The sequence below is a fragment of the Mytilus edulis genome, chromosome 2 (assembly GCF_963676685.1).
Source record: "Mytilus edulis chromosome 2, xbMytEdul2.2, whole genome shotgun sequence".
Taxonomy (NCBI): domain Eukaryota; kingdom Metazoa; phylum Mollusca; class Bivalvia; order Mytilida; family Mytilidae; genus Mytilus; species Mytilus edulis.
Window position 1 is genome coordinate 86,396,660 of NC_092345.1, and position 22,279 is coordinate 86,418,938.

The 22,279-nt window shown below is 31.9% G+C and overlaps 1 protein-coding gene across 1 annotated transcript in view; it reads right to left on the minus strand.

Moving 5' to 3' along the window:
• Window positions 1-2,932: 2,932 nt before the first annotated feature.
• The window catches only part of LOC139513257 (elongator complex protein 2-like), a 34,043-nt gene continuing 14,696 nt past the window's right edge, over window positions 2,933-22,279 (minus strand). The window contains exons 6-20 of the mRNA XM_071301590.1: window positions 19,156-19,220; window positions 18,231-18,297; window positions 17,598-17,762; window positions 16,960-17,055; window positions 16,078-16,178; window positions 15,641-15,763; window positions 14,919-15,074; window positions 13,358-13,549; window positions 12,369-12,525; window positions 11,564-11,694; window positions 10,481-10,670; window positions 8,226-8,347; window positions 4,755-4,879; window positions 3,680-3,784; window positions 2,933-3,093 (exon numbers count right to left, since the gene is read on the minus strand). Of these exons, the coding sequence (XP_071157691.1) occupies window positions 2,973-3,093; window positions 3,680-3,784; window positions 4,755-4,879; window positions 8,226-8,347; window positions 10,481-10,670; window positions 11,564-11,694; window positions 12,369-12,525; window positions 13,358-13,549; window positions 14,919-15,074; window positions 15,641-15,763; window positions 16,078-16,178; window positions 16,960-17,055; window positions 17,598-17,762; window positions 18,231-18,297; window positions 19,156-19,220 (1,916 nt within the window). The 3' untranslated portion in view covers window positions 2,933-2,972. The remainder of the gene's footprint in view (window positions 3,094-3,679; window positions 3,785-4,754; window positions 4,880-8,225; window positions 8,348-10,480; window positions 10,671-11,563; window positions 11,695-12,368; window positions 12,526-13,357; window positions 13,550-14,918; window positions 15,075-15,640; window positions 15,764-16,077; window positions 16,179-16,959; window positions 17,056-17,597; window positions 17,763-18,230; window positions 18,298-19,155; window positions 19,221-22,279) is intronic.

The window sequence follows — 22,279 nt, forward strand, 5'->3', positions numbered from 1 at the left end:
CTTGAATATTATTATAGATAGAGATAAACTGTAAACAGCAATAATGTTCAGCAAAAAAAGATTTACAAATAAGTCAACATGACCGAAATGGTCAGTTGACCTTTTTAGGAGTTATTGCCCTTAATAGTCAATTTTTAACCATTTTTCGTAAATCTTAGTAATCTTTTACATCTTCTCCTCTGAAACTACTTGGCCAAATCAATCCAAACTTGGCCAAAACCATCTTTGGGGTATGTAGTTTGAAAAATGTGTCCAGTGACCCAGCCATCCAATCAAGATGGCCGCCATGGCTAAAAATAGAACTTTGGGTAAAATGCAGTTTTTGGCTTATAACTCAAAAACCAAAGCATTTAGAGTAAATCTGACATGAGGTAAATTTGTTTATCAGGTCAAGATCTACCTGTCCTGAAATTTTCAGATGAATTGGACAACCCGGTTTTGGGTTGCTGCCCCAGAATAAGTAATTTTAATGAAATTTTGCTGTTTTTGGTTATTATCTTGAATATTATCATAGATAGAGATAAACTGTAAACAGCAATAATGTTCAGCAAAAAAAGATTTACAAATAAGTCAACATGACCGAAATGGTCAGTTGACCTCTTTAGGAGTTATTGCCCTTAATAGTCAATTTTTAACCATTTTTCGTAAATCTTAGTAATCTTTTACATCTTCTCCTCTGAAACTACTTGACCAAACTACACCAAACTTGACCAAAATCATCATTGGGGTATCTTGTTTAAAAAATGTGTCCGGTGACCCGGCCAACCATCCCAGATGGCCGCCATGGCTAAAAATAGAACATAGGGGTAAAATGCAGTTTTGGGCTTATAACTCAAAAACCAAAGCATTTAGAGCAAATCTGACAAGGGGTAAAATTGTGTAACAGGTCAAGATCTATCTGCCTTGAAATTTTCAGATAAATCGGATAACCTGTTGTTGGGTTGCTGCCCCTGAATTGGTAATTTTAAGGAAGTTTTGCTGTTTTTGGTTATTATCTTGAATATTGTTATAGATAGAGATAACTTGTAAACAGCAATAATGTTCAGCTAAATAAGATCTAGAAATAAGTCAACATGACCAAAATCGTCAGTTGATCCCTTAAGGAGTTGTTGCCCATTTTATTCAATTTTTAACAATTTTCACTAATTTGGTAAATTTTTGTAAATTTTTACAAAATATTTTTCACTGTATCTAAAGGTCCAAGTTTATTATAGATAGAGAAAATTCTAAGTACCAAGAATGTTCAGTAAAGTAAGATCTACAAACACATCACTATCAGCAAAACACAATTTTGTCATGAATCCATCTGTGTCCTTTGTTTAATATGCACATAGACCAAGGTGAGCGACACAGGCTCTTAAGAGCCTCTAGTTCTCAATATTATTGTTTTATTTATTCATTTCTATTAGGAAAGCTATGTGCTTACTAATAGTCATATTTTTATCAGAGGTTCTTCATTAAATAAAAATATATCAGTTTAAACTTAAGACATAAATGAGAAATTATCCCCCCTTTTTTCTTGAAACTGGAAAAGGGCTTTTTTTTGTATATACCATAATTCTGTGGTAAAACATAGATTAATAAGAGCAATTTATATATCCCTCAGCTAGATAACTTGCTAAACTGGTTCAAAATTGCATGTACAGTGAGATTTTAGAATTCTTATATGAGTATGTACTATTTGCCTTGATTGTAAAAGGCTACCATAAGAAAAACAAAAAAACTTGAAAAATCATAAGATTATTTTGACCAAGAGCTATTTTGTTCCATATACAAGTCATAAAATACTTGTTTTATTGATTTCAATCAGAAAAATGCAAAAATAAGAACTTGGAGTCAAGTCTTAACTGCATGCATGCTGTATGACCATAAAAGACTAACATACCTGAGTATGCTAATTTAAGAGCTTAAATTTTCAATAAGCAGGACGGTTGACCAAAAAAAGATTATTAAACATGATTACTAACATCAAATTGGACTTATTTTCATTGGAATAGGTACAACTTCTAAAAATTGGATTTCTGGTGATTCTCTGTAATAGGAAGTACACCACTAATTAATGGCCCCATTGCTTTCTATGTTAAATTCCTCAATTTCGAGTGGTCACAGCTCTTTTATCTTAAGTTCATTAAAGTGACAATCATTGCATGTCAAAGCAACACCTTCTGGTGTCCTGTACTGAAAAAATCAACATACCTTACATGGCATATAAGAAAGAACTGGTTCCCGGAACTTCAGATGTACCAAAACAGGTACTTCCGATCTGACAAAAAGGCAAAATGTACCCTCCTTTTTAAATTTCATGCCATTTTTTTATTTTTCAAATTTATCAGTCAAAAATTGTTCTGCAATGATTGATTACCAGTCATGCAGCTTTCATTTGATACCAAAATTAATAAAATATTCTAATCATTTTGAAAGTTATGTCCATGCGTAGGAACTATTTTGTATTAAATATGTACTACTTTCTGGTATGTGCTTTCTGGCAGGGCCTGAATTAGTGGTGTTACACCATAAGAGAGAATTCAACATTACAAAAAATTTGAACTTTTTTTTCAAGTGGTCACTGAACCATGAAAATGAGGTCAAGGACATTGGACATGTGACTGACGGAAACTTCCTAACATGAAGCATCTATATACAAAGTATGAAGCATCCAGGTCTTCCACCTTCTAAAATATAAAGCTTTTAAGAAGTGAGCTAACGCCGCCGCCGCCGGATCACTATCCCTATGTCGAGCTTTCTGCAACAAAAGTTGCAGGCTCGACAATAAATCAGTCACCTTAGTTTAATGAAAACTGCCCAAAGCACTTTAAAGATATTGTCTGAAAACTAGATAATAACCTCTTTTGATATCATATTGTTAACATACAAACAATAATTACAAATTTCAATGTAAAGAGTTATCTAAATGTACAACATTACTAGAAAATAATCATTTCAATTTTTTATTTTGTTAACTTAAATTATGATTACAGACATATCTTGAAAATTTTAACACTGTGATCAGCACTACAGCTAGCTAACTGTATTGTCTTATTGTCTAACACAGGCCTGAATCGGAGCTTCTTTACTGTCAAATGGTGAGATAATCTGAGGAGAAGTTAAGGATAACACTGCACTGGCACAACATGTATTAAACTCATGTTAAATATTTCATATGAACATTCATTTTGCAGTTAATGTTGATTTTTTAAAAACTACTTCAGACTTTTACATAATAAATGAACAAGAAATAAATGGAGTACTTGAAGGGTGTTAAAATCATCATATACAAATATGATTGTAGAAAACTACTAAAAGCAAATAATCAAATTATCAAATTTATGGCCATTTATAAGCAATCTGAAAAAAATTAATCTAAAGACTGCTCAAAATATCTGGTATGAGAATTTCATTAAACTCTTGCATGGCAATTTTATAAGCATGCAAAGCAAAATAATTTTAAAGACAATGCTATACTTTCTTGTAATTTTCAAGAATAAATTTATCATAAAAAAGTCTTTCACATCTAAAATTGTAAAAAGAGCAATTCCCTGTAGGTTGAACCCCCTTTTTTTAAAACAATCAATGCTTTTGAATGGGGATATATGGTTGGAATTTCCAACTTGGAAGTTAGGAGCCCCCTTGATCCATCCCTATATTTCTGCTGTGTTAGTTTTGTCCAATCAAAGGATACTGTTGATCTAGTTTTGTTATCAGTGTCCAGTCACCTTGGTTATCTGATGGTTTCCATGAATACAGAAGTATTTCACCCTTTTCTACTCCAACAGCTACCAAATATCTACATAAAAATCAATGGTAAATTAAAGATTCACATTTCTTGCCTGCTGATTTTGTTTTGTTTTTGTCACTGAATTAGAGACTAATATTTATCAAATGAGTTATACAATTTGGTTAACATACAAGCTCTTATCTATTTAAAACACATTGCTCATCAGATAAGCATAAATTTGATAAATGGCTATATGTATAAGATACATCTTAAAGGTATTAGCTCGAAAGGGTGTATCTCATTTAAACAAAAATATTATTGTCATTATGCAGATTTATTGTTCTCAATATCATAGGTAACAATACACAGTTAGGAAAAAAACTTAAATTGACACTCATAACTTTTAAACACTCTCTTTTTCCTCCTTTCTAACAAATAAGGCTTAATATTTGTGTTATGCATGTATATATTCATAGAAAGAAAATCTTCCATAGATTTGATTTCTAATAGTCATAATGGTGAAATATAATCCCTTTTGGTGTAACCATGGCAACAATCTGCATTTCTTTGATACAAAATATAGCAAAAAAGGGGGTGAATATGTCACAAAAGTCTCCAAACTTTGGTCCACAGGAAAATTGCAATCTATTACAATGACACATTTCCTGAAACCATAGGTTTATATCTATCAAGTGGTCCAAAAAAAAATCATGCATATATTTCTCATACGGACTGTCAAACAGATAAATGGCCTATAAACATGCTAGAAACAATCTAAATGTTCAATAAACCCACTAAGAAGGCTATATTATTCTTCAATTATCTAAAAATCAATTTTATTGTACAAAAACTTTCATATTTAAAAAATTCACCATGGCAATAATGTGAAACTAAACTTCTAACTGTGTATTGCTACCATAAGAGGGGGATCTTTCAGCGATTTGACCATAAACAGTACTCAGGGTTATTTCCCTAGACATTAGTACTTTTTGGCAAATGTATGGCTGCTATGCATGACAAGAAAGTAGAATGGACATACTTATCTGCATAACAAGCTACAGGTGGTAGATGTATTGCTGTTGCTGCATCACCTACATCTATTACAGAGTGTGGCTTTAAGGGTATATCTCCTGATGATAGGTCTGGTCTTAACCATACCATTAACTGTAAATAGATCATAATTTATATTGACTGACAAACTTTTATCAATTAGCAATGTGACAAAAAGAAACAATTTTCAATAACTTTGTACTTAAGGGTGTACATAGGTGAGGTTTTGAAATAAGTGTCAAATGTTTGGACTCCTTGGTGTTTTTCCACATTAAACAATGTAAAATATTTTGCCCCTATAACACCCATTTATTTTTTCATATAAGACTAAACAGGTCATGAAAGATCATTTGACCAAATTTAAGCAAATTCTTGATTTTCTTTCTTTTGATTTAGAAACCCAAATAATACCAATGCAAATTTAAGGTAAAAGTCAGAGTCAGCCATTTCCCGGCATATATTGTTAATCAAATATCTTGAAAAGGAGCTCCATGACCTATCAATATTTTTAGCTTATTTTGATCCTAAACTTCCAGCAGAAAGTATCAATTTTGAATTCTTAATTTATTTAATTTTACCTTAGATCACCTAAGTACATCCTTAAGGAGGCTCGCGGGTATAAGATTTTCAGAAAAAAATAAACATTTATTTTTCATTACAAATTTTATTAATTTTCTTTTAGTAGTTGATACTTTATCATATGGTACAAAAATCATCCCAAAAAAACAATTCGTGTTGGCCCCAAGGGACGTTTAAAATGTAGATATCATTGAAAAAGCTCCAAATTATCTCCCTTTGGTGCAAAAATGCTATTTTTTTGCCTTAAAATTGAAATATCTTTTTTGACTCATCGGTGACCTATATTTTTTATTGTTGTTTTCGAATAAACAGTACATAAACTAAATAATTGTAAAATTTAAGCGTTTTCTGTAATTAGTTCTTTTTTTATTTCGATATTACCACTTTTTCTCTTATTAGTTCAACAGAAAAAAAGGACATTGTCAAAAATGTATGCTTCTTTCGAAAGCAGATTGTGAGCGTAAATGAACGGTGACCCCATGTTTTTATTTCATTTTTCTATATTGTATAAGATAAAGTTCATTTATAGAAAAATATAGCGAAATCCTATATTAAATAAAAACAAGAATGTGTCCATAGTACACGGATGCCCCACTCCCACTATAATTTTCTAGTAGTTCAGTAGACCGTGAAATTGGGGTCAAAACTTTAATTTGGAATTAAAATTAGAAAGATCATATCATAGGGAACATGTGTACTAAGTTTCAGGTTGATGTAACTTTAACTTCATCAAAAACTACCTTGACCAAAAACTTTAACCTGAACTTTGCACTATCATTTTCTATGTTCAGTGGACCATGAAATTGGGGTCAAAACTATAATTTGGCATTAAAATTAGAAAGATCATATCATGGGGAACATGTGTATTAAGTTTCAAGTTGATTGGGATTAGCTTCATCAAAAACTACCTCAACCAAAAACTTTAACTTGACGGACGAACGGAGGCACAGACGGACGGACGGACGAACGGAGGCACAGACCAGAAAACGTAATGCCCCTCTACTATCATAGGTGGGGGCATAAAAAATTATTTAGACCCGCGAGCCCCCTTAAGGCAGCAAATAACACTACTGTGAGATAACTCTGTAAAAATCAGCTGACCATTTTAAGGAGGCTCGAGGGTATAAAAATTTCAGAAAAGAATCAAACATTTGTTTTTCATTACAAATTTTATTTATTTCCTTTGGTAGTTGTTACTTTATCATATGGTACAAAAATCATTCAAAACAATCAATTCGTGTTGGCCCCAGATGACTTTCAAAATGTATACATCATTGAAAAAGTTCCAAATTATCTCCCTTTGGTGGAAAAATGCCATTTTTTGGCTCTAAAATTGAAATATCTTTTCCAACTCATCGGTGACATATCTTTTTTAATATAATTTCCATATAAGCTGTACTTAAACTAAATTATTGTAAAATATTTGCGATTTCTGTAATAAATTTCTGTTTTTATTTCGATATTTATTTTATTTCTCCTATTACTTCAACGGAAAAAAACCACCTTTACAAAAATGTATGCTTCTTTCGAAGGCAGATTGTGAGCGCAAATGAACGGTGACCCCACTTTTTTATTTTATTTTTCTATTAACTATAAGATACAGTTCATTTATAGAAAAATATAGAGAAATCCTATATAAATGATTTAGACCCGCAAACCCCCTTAATCACATTCTATTGCTAAGGAAATATCAAGCTTCTCAATGACCAAAATAAGTGTTTGTCAAACTGCTATATATCCAATGAAATTTTTTCACTGAAGTGTCTGGTTAAAGTTTTTTGAAATTTTTATATATTTTTGTCAAAGGGTGAAAGTAAATATTGTGTCAAAATTTTATGAAAACTAAACAAGCCAAATGAATTTAAGTAAAGGTGTGTAATACCTACTAAAGGTGAGAAGTAAATAATTTAAATAAAAATCTATGAAAAGTACTTCTTGAAGCAATACATGACTATCTGCTGTCTGCAATTATATATTATGATGAGGAATAGTTTTAAATTCAAGAGGCATAACGGTGAATGTGTCCATGGGACACAGATGATGCCCCTGGTTACATATCATATAAAGGGACAAAACTGAAGAACTGTATAAGTGACGCTACACAAATTTGTACTTGATCTGAGTTTTGTGGTAATAAATATTGTATATCGGTATAAGTTTTATAACATTTGTTGAGGCTAACTTTAGGAAGAGAATGGAAATGAAAATTCGGGAATTTTTTCATTTGTAAAGGGGCATAACTTTAGAAAGGTTACATTGACATTTTTCAAATTGATCCATACTTTCTAATTTTCAATTATATAATAAAAAAAGATTTTTTTTTAAATGAGTGCAGGTAATTTCTCTATTTCTTCACTGCAATCTTTTTCATGTCAGCAGACAAAATTGACATTAGTTACTGTATAGTGATTATGTAATTATTCTAACTATAACTCCAGTCTTCTACTGAGTCTGTGTCTACAGTCACTTTCTTGTTCAATGTTGTCAGCATGCAAGTGCTGTGTATCAATTATGCAGTTAAAAATAAACACAGCCATATAATTGTTTTACATATATAGATTTAATACACTACAGTTCCACTTTGATTACAGTATTTATCCATTTCTGATGGTTCAAATTTAAACTTTAACATATGTGGTTTACTTAGCCTTTTAAAAATACATATATTAAGAATTGTTAAATGTTAGTGCATGGGTAATATGGTATAAATTATGGTTTCAGGACAAATGCTGGATGCATTAATGTTACGAAAATTATCTGATGTAGAAAATTAAATAAACATGTTGAATATTGAAATTGATCATAACCATATGGAATATTAAAGTTATCAAACTGGTATAAACCTGCAAAGATGCATAGAGTAGTATAGAAGTTATCAAACCTTTTTATCTCTAGATGCTGTTAAGAAATATTTATCATCATGTGACCAAGTACATGACCATATAATCCTTGTATGGGCTGTATTTGATTTATTTGTCCCAGATATTCTAGTAAACAGTGGCTCTGTAATTAAAATTAAAGAACTGCATTATCAAATTATTCATAATTGTTTTTTGTTTTACGGTTTTAGCATAAATCTTTTAATTCTTTATGTGTATGATTACTAGAACACATCCACGAAAACGCGAGCATTTAGAGCTTGGTTGAAAGTATGTAAACTGTTGTAGGATGAATTTTTGTAAGAGATTGGAATAACGTGAAAATAATTGTCCTGTCCCCAAGTAATTATGAAAATGATGTTTAAAAGTTTAAAATATGAAGTCTTGTCTGATGATGGAAACAATACCTGAATGCGTTTTTTTTTTTTAGTTGGTTTACGGATCCGCCAACCCTGTATTTCACGATATTGAAATAAAAATAAAAACGATTTTGAAGATTTTTTTTAATTCTGCCGACCCTTTTCTGTTTGAAGAAGTACAAATAAAAATAAAAACATGATAAAAAAAAGATCGGTCTTTCTTCTTCCAGTCGGAATACCCTCGGAGTGGATTCGAAAATCCCGTGCGGTTCCCTGTTCAGTCAACGTTTCATCATGATCTAATGTGGTGAAAAGGAACCAGTTGAAAATGGAGGACCAGATACGATTTTACAATACGTACTTGTAAAGACTAAAGACTACGTACTTAGATTTACCCATTAATTGTTGGAGATTTTCGGTGTAAATCTAGCGGTTGAACAAATTGAACATCGCAGTGATGAATAATAAAAATGAAAATTATTTTTGAGATCGTTTGGGTATTTTGGTTTAAAAGGTCGGACCATCGCTAGTTTGAACCCACAGGCACTTGTTTCTAGAAGTTCTATTTATATGGATAGTCGACCTTCCTATGGATAGAAACAAGTGCCCGTGTTTGAATCCCTGTTTCAGACAGTCAGTGAGGTTGACGGCCGGTCAACTTTGGTTCAAGCGTTGATCAGAAAGTCTGAGACCCGTTGAAAGGGGCTGTTTTAGTTCCATTACAGGTACTAGTCCAAATAATTATGACGTCTGGCAAGGCTTCCTGGCATCCCAGATTTGTTTTTAAATAGCCTTGCCAGACGTCACTAAAGGGAAGGATCTTTTAACTTGCTGCCAGGGCTGGGTGTCATTAATTGGCCTTATTATATAAATACCTTCCCACGGTACCCATTAAGATTTAATGGAACAGAGATGGGGTATGGTGAACAATATCCCAACACAAAATCAGAACATGTATTACTGTCATAGAATGCAGGACAATTAAAATCACTTCAACATTTATAAAAAGGGACAATCACAGGACACTTCGAGATATAAGCTAATACTTATAGCAGTGTAAAATAGCATAAAAAGCCTAAAAAGGACATGTTTTCATGTACCACATATGAAGGCATATGACCTGCAGAGCGCATATGGTATTTCCTCAATAAAATTGTATTGTGTTATGAGGAATTTTGTAACTCCCTGATCTAAATTTGATAAATAAATACACAGAACAAAGAGAAATGCAATTGGAAAAGACACCTCCCTTTCATCAGGGACATTTAATATATATATCTTCTTTCATCAATCTACATTGACATTTGACTCCTTGTAACACATTTAATTCAAAATAAAACAGCAAGAATTAATACCAAATTATGAAACGATCTGCATACATTGTTAGTATAATACACTATTATATAGAGTAATGTCATTGTTTGTTGTTTCTCTCCATTTTTGGTAAAAAAAAAACAGCATTAATTCCAATTTTTATTTTTATTTTTTTTTCGACCTCCTACCCTATATTTTTTCATTATTTTTATTTTTATTTTTTTTTCGACCTCCTACCCTTCCTTTTTTAAGAAGAATCCCGTAAACCAACTAATAAAAAAAAAGTGGCCTAAACAACTTTGAAAGTTAAAAGTTGGTTGGCAAAACTTTTAGGAAATTTTGGTCCTCAATGCTCTTCAACATTGAACATTATTTGACCTTTTTAACTGTTTTTATTAAAGCGTCACTGATGAGTCTTTTATAGACAAAACGTGTGTCTGGTGCAAAAAAAAAATTTGTATCATGGTATCTATCATTAGTTCATTTGCTTTATAATAGAGATGATAAATAGAAAAAGGTCCTACCCCCCTCATATATCAAGGATAAAATTATATTGAACACTCCTAATATCCAACTATACATACCATTCTGACTATTTTCATCCCTCTTCCTATATAACATCCATGTCCTGTCTCTAGACACTGTTAGTAGGTAATTACCATTGTGAGAGAAGGCCATCTGTGTCACGGTCAACGTATGACCTTCTAATGTGCAAATCTGATTCCATGTTGTTGTATCCCATAATATCACTCCAGCAAAATCTACCTTGGATGCCTAAAAAACATCATTGTGAATATTATTGTCTAGTAAAAGAAAAGTTTTCCATTAGACATACATCAGAAAACTTCAAGAGAACAATTACATAATTAATCAAGTAGATAGAACAATCAAGGAAGAATAATTGCTATAGACATACAAGTTTTTTCGTCACTTCGGATTTTTCCCATTACAGTTCATGTGAAACCATTCTTTTACATTTACATATTGTGAGGTCATTCTGGTCGTATTCTTATTTAACCATGTACCTGTAGAGAGAGCAATCACATATTCACTTGCTTATTTAGTTTCATCTTTTGTGAAGAAATTTGGTTTATTGCTATTTTACAAAATTTTCCTTTGATATTACTGACAGATAATTTCCATTCTCAGCACAGAAGAGTGATGTGAAAAATTATCGCTAGAAACTAAGGGTGCATGTATCGTTGTCAATGAAATTTACAACTTCATCAAAGGTAAAATAGCGATCAACCAATTATCATTGGTCATCGTAACTCGATTCCTTTCTCACTTTCGCCATACCAGTTCAAGTGATATAAACAATCGTGTTGAGATGACCAACGTGAATCTATAAATATATTTCAACAAAATTATTATCAATGTCTTTAAATCTGACAAGAGAAAACAAAAAGAATTGAGGACTGACCATCAACATATAATAATAAAAACAAAATTTCTTCATTCTTTAACATCTGGTTAATGAGAATCTCAACACAAAGTTTCCAGACATTTTAATGTCTATACATCTTCATTTTCCATATGTTGTAAACTTGCAGCAATGTTTTTACATCTTATGAATAATTTTTACAAAAAGAAAATTGAAAATAACCTAATATCACATATTAAAGACCCCACCTTTACATACTGGTACAACTATAGTCATTATTTACCTTACAAGAAGATGCCAAAATTTTGCCCTCAGTATCACATGCTAAAGCGAATATTTCATATCCATGTCCATATAATTTCTGTGTTTCTGGCCATAGTGTGTTCTGTAGTAAATGTTCTTCTGTTGGAGGAGCTGTAATGTGATTAGCAATATCAATGTATTTAAAAAGTAAAATAATAAATATTTAGCTCAAAGGAACATTCAAAACAGAAAGACCTTTGTTAAATGGCAAAATGCTCATACACATTAAAAAATGACAAACAACTGTCATTATTTTGACTTGGTACAGACATTTTCTTATGTAGAAAATGGTGGGTTCAATCTAGTAAGTAGAGTAAGCAATGGAGGAGTAAATGGGAATGAAGCATAAAGAAACAATTATGGAAATATCTGTAAATGATGTACATATCATTTTCAGTAAAATTTTCCTTGTTTTTTTTTCTTTGTCCTTCTGAAGTTGTTTAATAGATGAGTTATAAACTTGATGTGATTTCTATCATTTTGAGAAGAGAAGATCTCTATAATCAAGAGGCCAAGTATAAATTTGGGATTCATAATTATTTCTGGGATGTCATTTTTTTGTGGAAATCACTGGTAAAGGCAAAACACCATAAAAACATTTCCACGAAGATCACATTTAATTTTTCTATATGCTTGAATGCAGACCACAAAATTATGGATTCACCAAAATATTTTTCCTCAAACCCACCATATATTGGTATCTACAAAAATAAAGTGAATCCACAGTATTATACAAGTTGTAGGAACCATTGGCAGTTGGAATTTGTATCTATAAAAGATCATACTTTGTAAAGCAACTGGTGTAAAGTAGACTTCAGGGTACTGGTCATTAGGGTGTTTCTCTATGTTACTGTTTATTTTTTCTACTTCTCCAGAGTATACAGCCTTGTTTGACAATCCTAAGGCAGGAACACTGGCACCAGCTGGTCTGTTCTGAGCTTCCTAACAATACGAATAAAACATCATATAATAATTTACTGTTTTTGTAGAAACTAACACAAGAATTTTTCAATATTTGGTCATTTCATTAAAAATTCTTGAATATAAAATTGTAAACAAGCAACTTTCGAAATTACTCTTAAAGGCCATTTGCATGTTAAAAATGTTCAGATATGGGTTCTACAATCCCGCTGCAAATGTTTGCACCTGTCCTAAGTCAGGAAACTGATGTACAGTAGTTATCATAGTTTATGTAATTTATACGTGTTTCTCGTTTCTCGTTTTTTATATAGATTATATCGTTGGTTTCCACGTTTGAATGGTTTTACACTAGTAATTTTGGGACCCTTTATAGCTTTTTGTTCAGTGTGAGCCAAGGCTCTGTGTTGAAGGCCGTACATTGACCTATAATGGTTTACTTTTATAAATTGTTATTTGGATGGAGAGTTGTCTCATTGGCACTCACACCACATCTTCCTATATCTATCTACAAACTTACAAACTTTAAACTCAATTTTAACAATAGGAAAAAGATTACCATTACAGAATTTATCATATATTTGAATTCATTATACATGTTATAAGCAAAACCAAAATTTTATATTATACAACAAGCAACTCAATATGAACAAAAGTTGAATTCAGGAGTTTTTTTACAGCTTAGAATTAGCAATTTCATGATTAAATATTACTAAGGTTGAAAACTTGAACCATTAAATTATCAAAAGATCATTTTCATTTGATAAAGGGAAAAGTAAATGCTTATGTGATTATATTGATATTTTTCAATTATGTAATCTTGTCTCTACAAAAAATTCTACTGCATGTTACGTACCTCTGTCTTTAATTCAGCTTCCAAACTTATACCACAAATACTGCAGAAGTTTTCTATAAAATTCTTAGGCGCATCAAAAGATCTGATCACTTTTTCATCTGCTCCTGAGGCAAATTTATATCTGTTAATAAGAGCTAAACACTGGAGGTCATAACCATGAACCTGTGGACGAGCTATCTCATACCAGTCTGCCTATAAAACAAACAAAAAATTAAAAAAACTTCAATAATAGACCTTGAAGTAACCTATCTAATACCATTCTGCTTATAAAACAACATCATTTAAGCTGATCACAATGAAACAGAAGGTGATCTACATAAGTGGGCTATCTATGAAACAACTAAAGATTGAGATAAGCCTTCAATTTAATGTCTGTTCCTTGTTTATGACAGTACTGAATGCTTTTTTTTTTTAAAACACTCAACTTCCCTTGAGCAACACAATGGATGCCACAAACAGAGCAGGAACTTGTATCCTTTCAAAGCACCTCAGTTCAATATCAGTTTTCTGTATGGTCCCTTTTCTTGAATCATTTAGTTGTTTATGTGTAGTGCATTTAGGGACTTTTTCTGCTTATCTTTTTCTCCTGACCATGGTGGTGCCTGTCTTTTTCTCTTGGTCATGTTGGTGCCTGTCTTTTTTTCTTAGTCTGACATGGTGGTTCTTGTTTTTCTCTCTTGGCCATAATGGAGCTTGTTTTTTCTCTTTACCATAGTGGTGCTTTTGTCATTTTCTCTTGGCCATGGTTGTGCTTGTTTTTCTCTCTTGGTCGGGGTGGAGTTTTTTTTTCTCTTGGCCATGGTGGTGCTTTTGTCATTTTCTCTTGGCCATGGTTGTGCTTGCTTTTCTCTCTTGGTCGGGGTGGAGTTTTTTTTTCTCTTGGCCATGGTGGTGCTTTTGTCATTTTCTCTTGGCCATGGTTGTGCTTGTTTTTCTCTCTTGGTCAGGGTTGTGCTTGTTTTTCTCTCTTGGCCATAGTGGAGCTTGTTTTTCTCTTTACCATAGTGGTGCTTTTGTCATTTTCTCTTGGCCATGGTTGTGCTTGTTTTTCTCTCTTGGTCAGGGTGGAGGTTTTTTTTCTCTTGGCCATGGTGGTGCTTTTGTCATTTTCTCTTGGCCATGGTTGTGCTTGTTTTTCTCTCTTGGTCAGGGTTGTGCTTGTTTTTCTCTCTTGGCCATAGTGGAGCTTGTTTTTTCTCTTTACCATAGTGGTGCTTTTGTCATTTTCTCTTGGCCATGGTTGTGCTTGTTTTTCTCTCTTGGTCAGGGTGGAGTTTTTTTTTCTCTTGGCCATGGTGGTGCTTTTGTCATTTTCTCTTGGCCATAGTGGTGCTGATCTTTCTTTGATTGACTTCCTAATCTCCCCCTTTTTGTTACAAGTGCTACAGCAGTAATAAGCTTTGGCCATATTTTTTATATTGTTTACAACTTTGCTGTGGAAGTTATCATGCTACAGGAGTTATTGTGAAGACATAGCATGCACCAAGTATGAGAATCTGGCACCAATAAGCCCTACCTCACCAGTATGTGGATTTGAAGAAATCATTGCAATAACACATACCTGTCCATTAGATTGTTTCCATGGAGCATGAAGTCTGGTTGTCTGGTCAACACTTAGACTGACCAGATACTGACCACCACCTTTATCCCACTCTACATCACAAACAACATCAAAATGGCCACTAGCTGTCACTTGTGGTTCCCAAGTTCCTTTACTCTAAATAAAAAAAATCTTTCAAAGAATATGTCACCCTGTTATGAGATATTTAAAAAATAAACTAAATGTAGGATTTTTATGAAACTTCCTAATCAGTTTCATATACTGAAATGACTACAATAAATCCTTCAAAACTTCATAATTCCATCATACATGAATTACAAAACACATTATCACTTTTAATTGATTGATTGTTGGTTGCTTACATAATAAGTTTTGCAATAAATGTTTTCTGAATAATAAATATCTAGGTGCTGATGGAAAAGTAGCTGCAATATGGTCCTGAATTTTTCAAAAAAATTCACAAGGACTTCTAGAGCTACAGGTCTGCAGCTAATGGAAAGGAGAACCTTACTTTAAAACATTTTATGAAAGTCATAAAAAAAACCTGTAGTGCAGTTTCGAAATATTCATCTTTTTCATAACTAAACCTACTATCCCAATTCTTTTTTTTTTATTTGTTTCGACCATGATACTACATATTTTGAGCTTGAACAACTGGTGTCATTCATTCATGTAAAATGGAAAACTCCTTCCCTACAATACAGTTTGAAAGTAAAACCTACCTTTGTAAAGGCCCAGTGATGAAAGGCTCCTTGATAACCATGGGCCATTATTGACAAACCATCAGGACTAAACATTCCACCATAAAATCCTAAAGTATTTCCACCAACCTCACCTACCCTGACCTGTGAAAATACATTTGTTACCTAGAAATATGTTTGTATCAAAATATATAGACTCTATATAACTGAATAGATGGTATTTTGCAAACATTAATACTCTTTTGAAAGGTAATTTCACTGAAGTTTGATTCTCACTTGCATTGGGTTTTTAAGGAGATGAAGGCTTATAATCACTAAGAAATAAACTTAAAATAAATTTATTAAGTCCAAAGTTTGTAAATAAATGTTTGTCCCCTCCACAAAATAACTTTGTAAAGGCAAACACAGTACATCTCACAACCCTTAATACAAGGATAGCTAAAATGTATGTTTCATACCTCTTCAACCCAAACTCCTGATTCTTTATCTGGTTTCCATAAAATCATTGTTTTATCCATTGAAGCTGATAGCAGGTGCATAGGCTGGTGCCAACCTGAACCTTTAAATAAATAGATAAGGTCATTCCGAGTTAGCAACATTTTTTCTGTTCTGGTTTTAAATATTTTTTTTACATCTATCAAACTTTCAATTTGATATCATATAGAAACTCATAACAAAAGAAATATTTGCATTAAATATGAGGGAGTATTTGTATCTGATATTTACACACAGTGTGAGGGTGTATAATATATGCATTCAAGTAAATCCTAAGTGGCATAATTGCCTTTGAAAGTACCTACAATTGTATCTGACAGATAAACATTTGAAATATAAGATAATAAAGGTGATATCATCATAATCATGGATATATTGAATTGTCTCAAACTAAAAAAAAAACCCCAATAACATAGATATTTAGAGTGGTTAAACAGTTATTGTTTGCAAATTCTGTCATCAGAAAAATGTGGATCTAGTTAAACAAATCTTCAGTTGACTCGTTATATGAGTTATTGCCCTTAAATGATAAATTTTAGCATCATTCAATGTTTGCCTATTTTCGTGAAAATTATAATAGATAAATAGAAACTTAAAAAAGGAAATTGATGAGCTGGATAAAATCTACAAATAAATCAGCATGACTGAAGTTGTCTGTTAATTCTTGATAGAGTAATTCCCTTTTAAAGATTGTGTCCCCCTGTTTTATCTTATCATTCTCATTAGTGTAGCTTCCAAGGAGGAGATTTTTGTTAAAGATAATGGACAACAATGGATGCCACATGATGGGACAAGCTAAGTATGACCCTTCAAGTCAGATGAACTAAATATTTTACGATTTATACCTGTATTTACTGGAGGCTGCCATTTAACACTATAGATCCAGTTTTCATGTCCACTCAATACAGACTCCAGACTTACAGCATATACTACTGTTTCCTCTGCAATATAATATCCACCTTTTGTATTTACATGTATACAACTGTATAAAAGTATTGCACATCTAAGTTGAGATCTTTTCCATGAGATTGCTGTCACTTGCAAGGGAAGGTAAACTAATTCAAAGCTTGTTATAAAGTGTGGAAAATTGCAAATAATCGAAGATTGTAGTGTCAACTCTTTGTCTTTTTTGGTACATGTAACTTGTCCTAAGTATTAAAATTTCTAACCAAATTTGCTTGAAGATTCATGATGACATTTAAAATAGTAACATAATAAACATTTCTAAATTATGACATGATTTGTATGTTTTCTATTCTAAATTCAAAGATTTTCTTCAATAAATTTAGTTACAAATGCTTGAACAAGTTTGAGGGAAGTGCCTTCCTGATTATAAAATATCCAGTGTTTTTCCATATTTACTTGAAAAAGAGACAGACGAACAGGGTTAAACCAGTATACACCTGCCCACTTTTCTAAATGGGTAAAGATAAAGGATAATTTGGTAGGTATGGAAATGCAAAACTACTAATTTATATTGTACCTCCAATTTTAAATTGAAATGTATTTTCTCTCATCTTTATTTCCTCATCTAACGACAATTCCTTGACAGTCTTTACAATATTATCTTCTACAGATCGTCTAGAAAATCTCCAGATTCTGATGAAGAAGTCCTGGGCTGCACTAGCCAATATAATATCTCCTGTATCTAAAACAAACAAACAAGACAATGTTCTTTATTTTTGTATGGAAAGTCAAGACACTGGGACCACTAGACTATGTATTCATCCCATCAAGATAATAATCTAAATATAAGTCATAAAGTAGAATTTGCAGACAAGAGTAACATACATTAAATAGAATGCTTTCCTCAAGTTGGACAGATAATAATTATCATTCATTCCAAACCAGATGCATCTTTACATTATGTTATCAAGGTTGAAGAAAAAATTAGTAGACACTACATTTATCATTAAATTAATATGCAGTAAAATACAAAATCAAAATTTCTACAAAAATCCGTACTATGATTAAACCAGCAATTAAAAGCCGCCAAACTTCAATATGTTGCAATTAAGTTAATTAATTTGTTGACAACTACACGTTTGATATTATTGATAATGTTTTCTTGATAGTTTCATTGTAACAATAAAATCCATTATAAAAAGATACAAACCATCAATTGTAAAATCAATTGCTCTAATCCAGTCCTCATGTCCTTGAAGAGACATTATTCTTACAAACTAAAATATAAAGCAAATTGATAATACAATTTTTCTCCATAAGTTGCATAAGAAACACAGAATGTGGATTATTTTAGTAGAATTTAAAATGGAAATGGGGGGGGGGGGGGTGTGTCAAGGAGACAGCAACATGACAAAAGAGCAAAAACAGCACAAAGACACCAACGCAGCAAGAAAATCATGTTCTTATGTCTTGTTCGAATGCTCAAATCTTCTGATGCTTGGAACTTCCCAACACACTTCATTGTGCCATGAGTACATGCTACACCTGTCCCTTTTTCAATGAAAACTATAGCTCATAGCTTTTTTCAGTTATTGTCTATAGATATAAACAATTCATCAAAGATTCATGAAAATTGGCTAAGTTTTATTGATGGACACAATGATCAGACTGACAGTATTCCACATGTCCCCTAAAGAAAAGTATAAAAACAAATTATTAAAAATGTATACATTTATTTTCCATTTCTATTATTACCTATTAGAAATTACAATTTATGAGAATATAAAACTTTTTGATAATATAAGGTATACTGCCTAAATATGTATCAAAAATAAATAGAAGGCAACAATATCCGAATATCTATACATATTTGTTTTTTAAAATTGAATTTGTGAGAGATCACTTATTACTATATATTACAAATCATATGCATATATAACAAAAATAAAATTGTATGAAGTTTACAACAGTTTGAATGAAATCACATGTTGCTGGTTTTTGACCAAAAGTTGTTATTTGAACAATTGCAATTTATAGTCAACAAAAGAGGAAAGTTGTCATCAATATTTCAATCCAGCATTATACTATGAGTAATTTAACATTTAACTGTAATTAGTTGTTTCATCTGTAAGTACCTTTTCATTTTGTTCAATAAATATGTGTATTTTCTGATCATCACAGCCACATGCCAGCATAGGAACTGAAAAGTACAAAATATTTCAAAATCATATCATAATTAGTACCAACATTCTGATTAAAGATTTGATACTTGTGATATTTAAACGATAAATTTACATTCAAAATTGATCTATAACTTGTCAGTGTAAACTTTATAACAAATATCAAGTCAATATCTTTAAGCATGACGAAAAGATATTCAAATTTTATCCTGAACATTAGCGAGGGATAAAATCAACGAATATCATGGCCCAGGCCATGTGTAAATTTACAACAAATCTATGGTTTCCATGAATTATTTCGATTCTAATCAGACAAAAACGGTAATTAATCAAAGTGCTGGATAGCACCTGTGGAATGTTTGCAACGGTAGATTGTAATATTTTAAATGGATTGTAAATGTGTAGATTGCGTGGTTAACTTTAAAAAAAAAAAACTTTATCAAGAAATAATTGTAACAGGATGCTGCTTCGAAGTCTCCAATAAAAAGCTCTCAAAATTAGTCATTCCTACGGTCGCCTGACATTTTGCAAAGTCCAATACAAATTGGTCTGGTCTAGTAAAGTGATATGCACAAGTGACGTCTAGGTATTACACCTGTTTGTCATTCAAATCTTCTTGAAATCATGTACAGTAATATTCATGATTTATTCCTAAACTGTTGGGACCAAAACTCCCAAAATCAATCCCAACCTTCCTTTTATGGTCATAAACCTTGTGTTTAAATTTCATTGATTTCTATTTACTTATACTAAAGTTATGGTGCGAAAACCAAGAAAATTCGTAAGGGTTCCACGGAACCCAGTGTCTCGCCTACTTTTGCTGTTAATCGCAGACTCAACCAGGTGCTCTGCAGGGCACAGCTTTATACGACCGCAGAGGTCGAACCCTGAACAGTTGGGGCAAGTATGGACAAAACATTCAAGCGTGATACAGCTCTGAATTTGGATTGTGATCAAATTTTTGACATTACATGGTTTTTTTTTACACAAAACAAATGTCAAGATTTTACAAATCAATTAAAGATTTCTTTTTCAAACTTTTTAAATCTAAAATTAAATAGTTGACTAAGCATAGGTTTCTGACACAGAATAAATGTGGTCTAATGAACTTAAAAGGTTTTTTTTGCCTTTGAGCAATTCACTATGCTGTTGAATATTAATCCTCTGAAAAAATGTTTGAAGAAATTTTCTTTTTAATTTATGAAATCTGAAATGAGAACCAGATGCTCCGCAGGGCGTAGCTTTATACGACCGCAGAGGTTGAACCCTGAACGGTTGGGGCAAGTATGGACACAACATTCAAGCTGGATTCAGCTCTAAATTTGGATTGTGATTAAATAGTTGACACAGCATAGGTTTCTGACACAGAATGAATGTGTTCTAATGAACTTAAAATTTTTGTTTTCTCTTAGAGCAATTCACTATGCTGTTGAATATTAATCCTCTCAAAAAAATGTTTGAAGAAATTTTCTTTTTTATTTATGAAATTTCAAATGAGAAAAATTGAACCCAATTTTTTTAATCACATCCCCCTTTCCCTTATTCCAAAACTAATCTCAATTAAAATTTCTAATGGAGTTTGCAACAATAACTACTCATTTAAATACATCATAAAATATTAAGATGTAAAAAAAACTGCTTGTTATCACTGAATGGTAAAGATTATTTTAATTTATCAGTTGGTAGTAAAAAGTGAATATACATTGTATATTGTATATAACAAAGATTTAAGTTGATTCTGGACAAAGAAAGATAACTCTAATTAAAAAAAAATTTGCTATTTCACAATATTGTGCAATTAGATATTTCTTGCCATTCCGCAATACTGTGCAATTGAAAAGACTTGCTATTGCACAATACTTAATATAATAATTTTAGATCCTGATTTGGACCAACTTGAAAACTGGGCCCATAATAAAAAATCTAAGTACATTTTTGGATTCAGCATATCAAAGAACCCCAAGATTTCAATTTTTGTTAAAATCAGACTAAGGTTAATTTTGGACCCTTTGGACTTTAGTGTAGACCAATTTGAAAACAGGACCAAAAATGAAGAATCTACATACACAGTTAGATTTGGTATATCAAAGAACCCCATTTATTCAATTTTTGATGAAATCAAACAAAGTTTAATTTTGGACCCCGATTTGGACCAACTTGAAAACTGGGCCAATAATCAAGAATCTAAGTACATTTTTAGATTCAGCATATCAAAGAACCTAACTGATTCATTTTTTGTCAAAATCAAACTAAGTTTAATTTTGGACCCTTTGGACCTTAATGTAGACCAATTTGAAAACGGGACCAAAAGTTAAGAATCTACATACACAGTCATGACAGTTAGATTCGGCATATCAAAGAACCCCAATTATTCAATTTTGATGAAATCAAACAAAGTTTAATTTTGGACCCTTTGGGCCCCTTATTCTGTTGGGACCAAAACTCCCAAAATCAATACCAACCTTCCTTTTATGGTCATAAACCTTGTGTTTAAATTTCATAGATTTCTATTTACTTATACTAACGTTATGGTGCGAAAACCAAGAAAAATGCTTATTTGGGTCCCTTTTTGGCCCCTAATTCCTAAACTGTTAGGACCTTAACTCCCAAAATCAATACCAACCTTCCTTTTGTAGTCATTAACATTGTGTTTAAATTTCATTGATTTCTATTTACTTAAACTAAAGTTATTGTGCGAAAACCAAGAATAATGCTTATTTGGGCCCTTTTTTGGCCCCTAATTCCTAAACTGTTGAAACCAAAACTCCCAAAATCAATCCCAACCGTTCTTTTGTGGTCATAAACCTTGTGTCAAAATTTCATAGATTTCTATTAACTTAAACTAAAGTTATAGTGCGAAAACCAAGAAAATGCTTATTTGGGCCCTTTTTGGCCCCTAATTCCTAAAATGTTGGGACCAAAACTCCCAAAATCAATACCAACCTTCCTTTTGTGGTCATAAACCTTGTGTTTAAATTTCATAGATTTCCATTCACTTTTACTAAAGTTAGAGTGCGAAAACTAAAAGTATTCGGACGACAACGCAGACGACGACGCCAATGTGATAGCAATATACGAC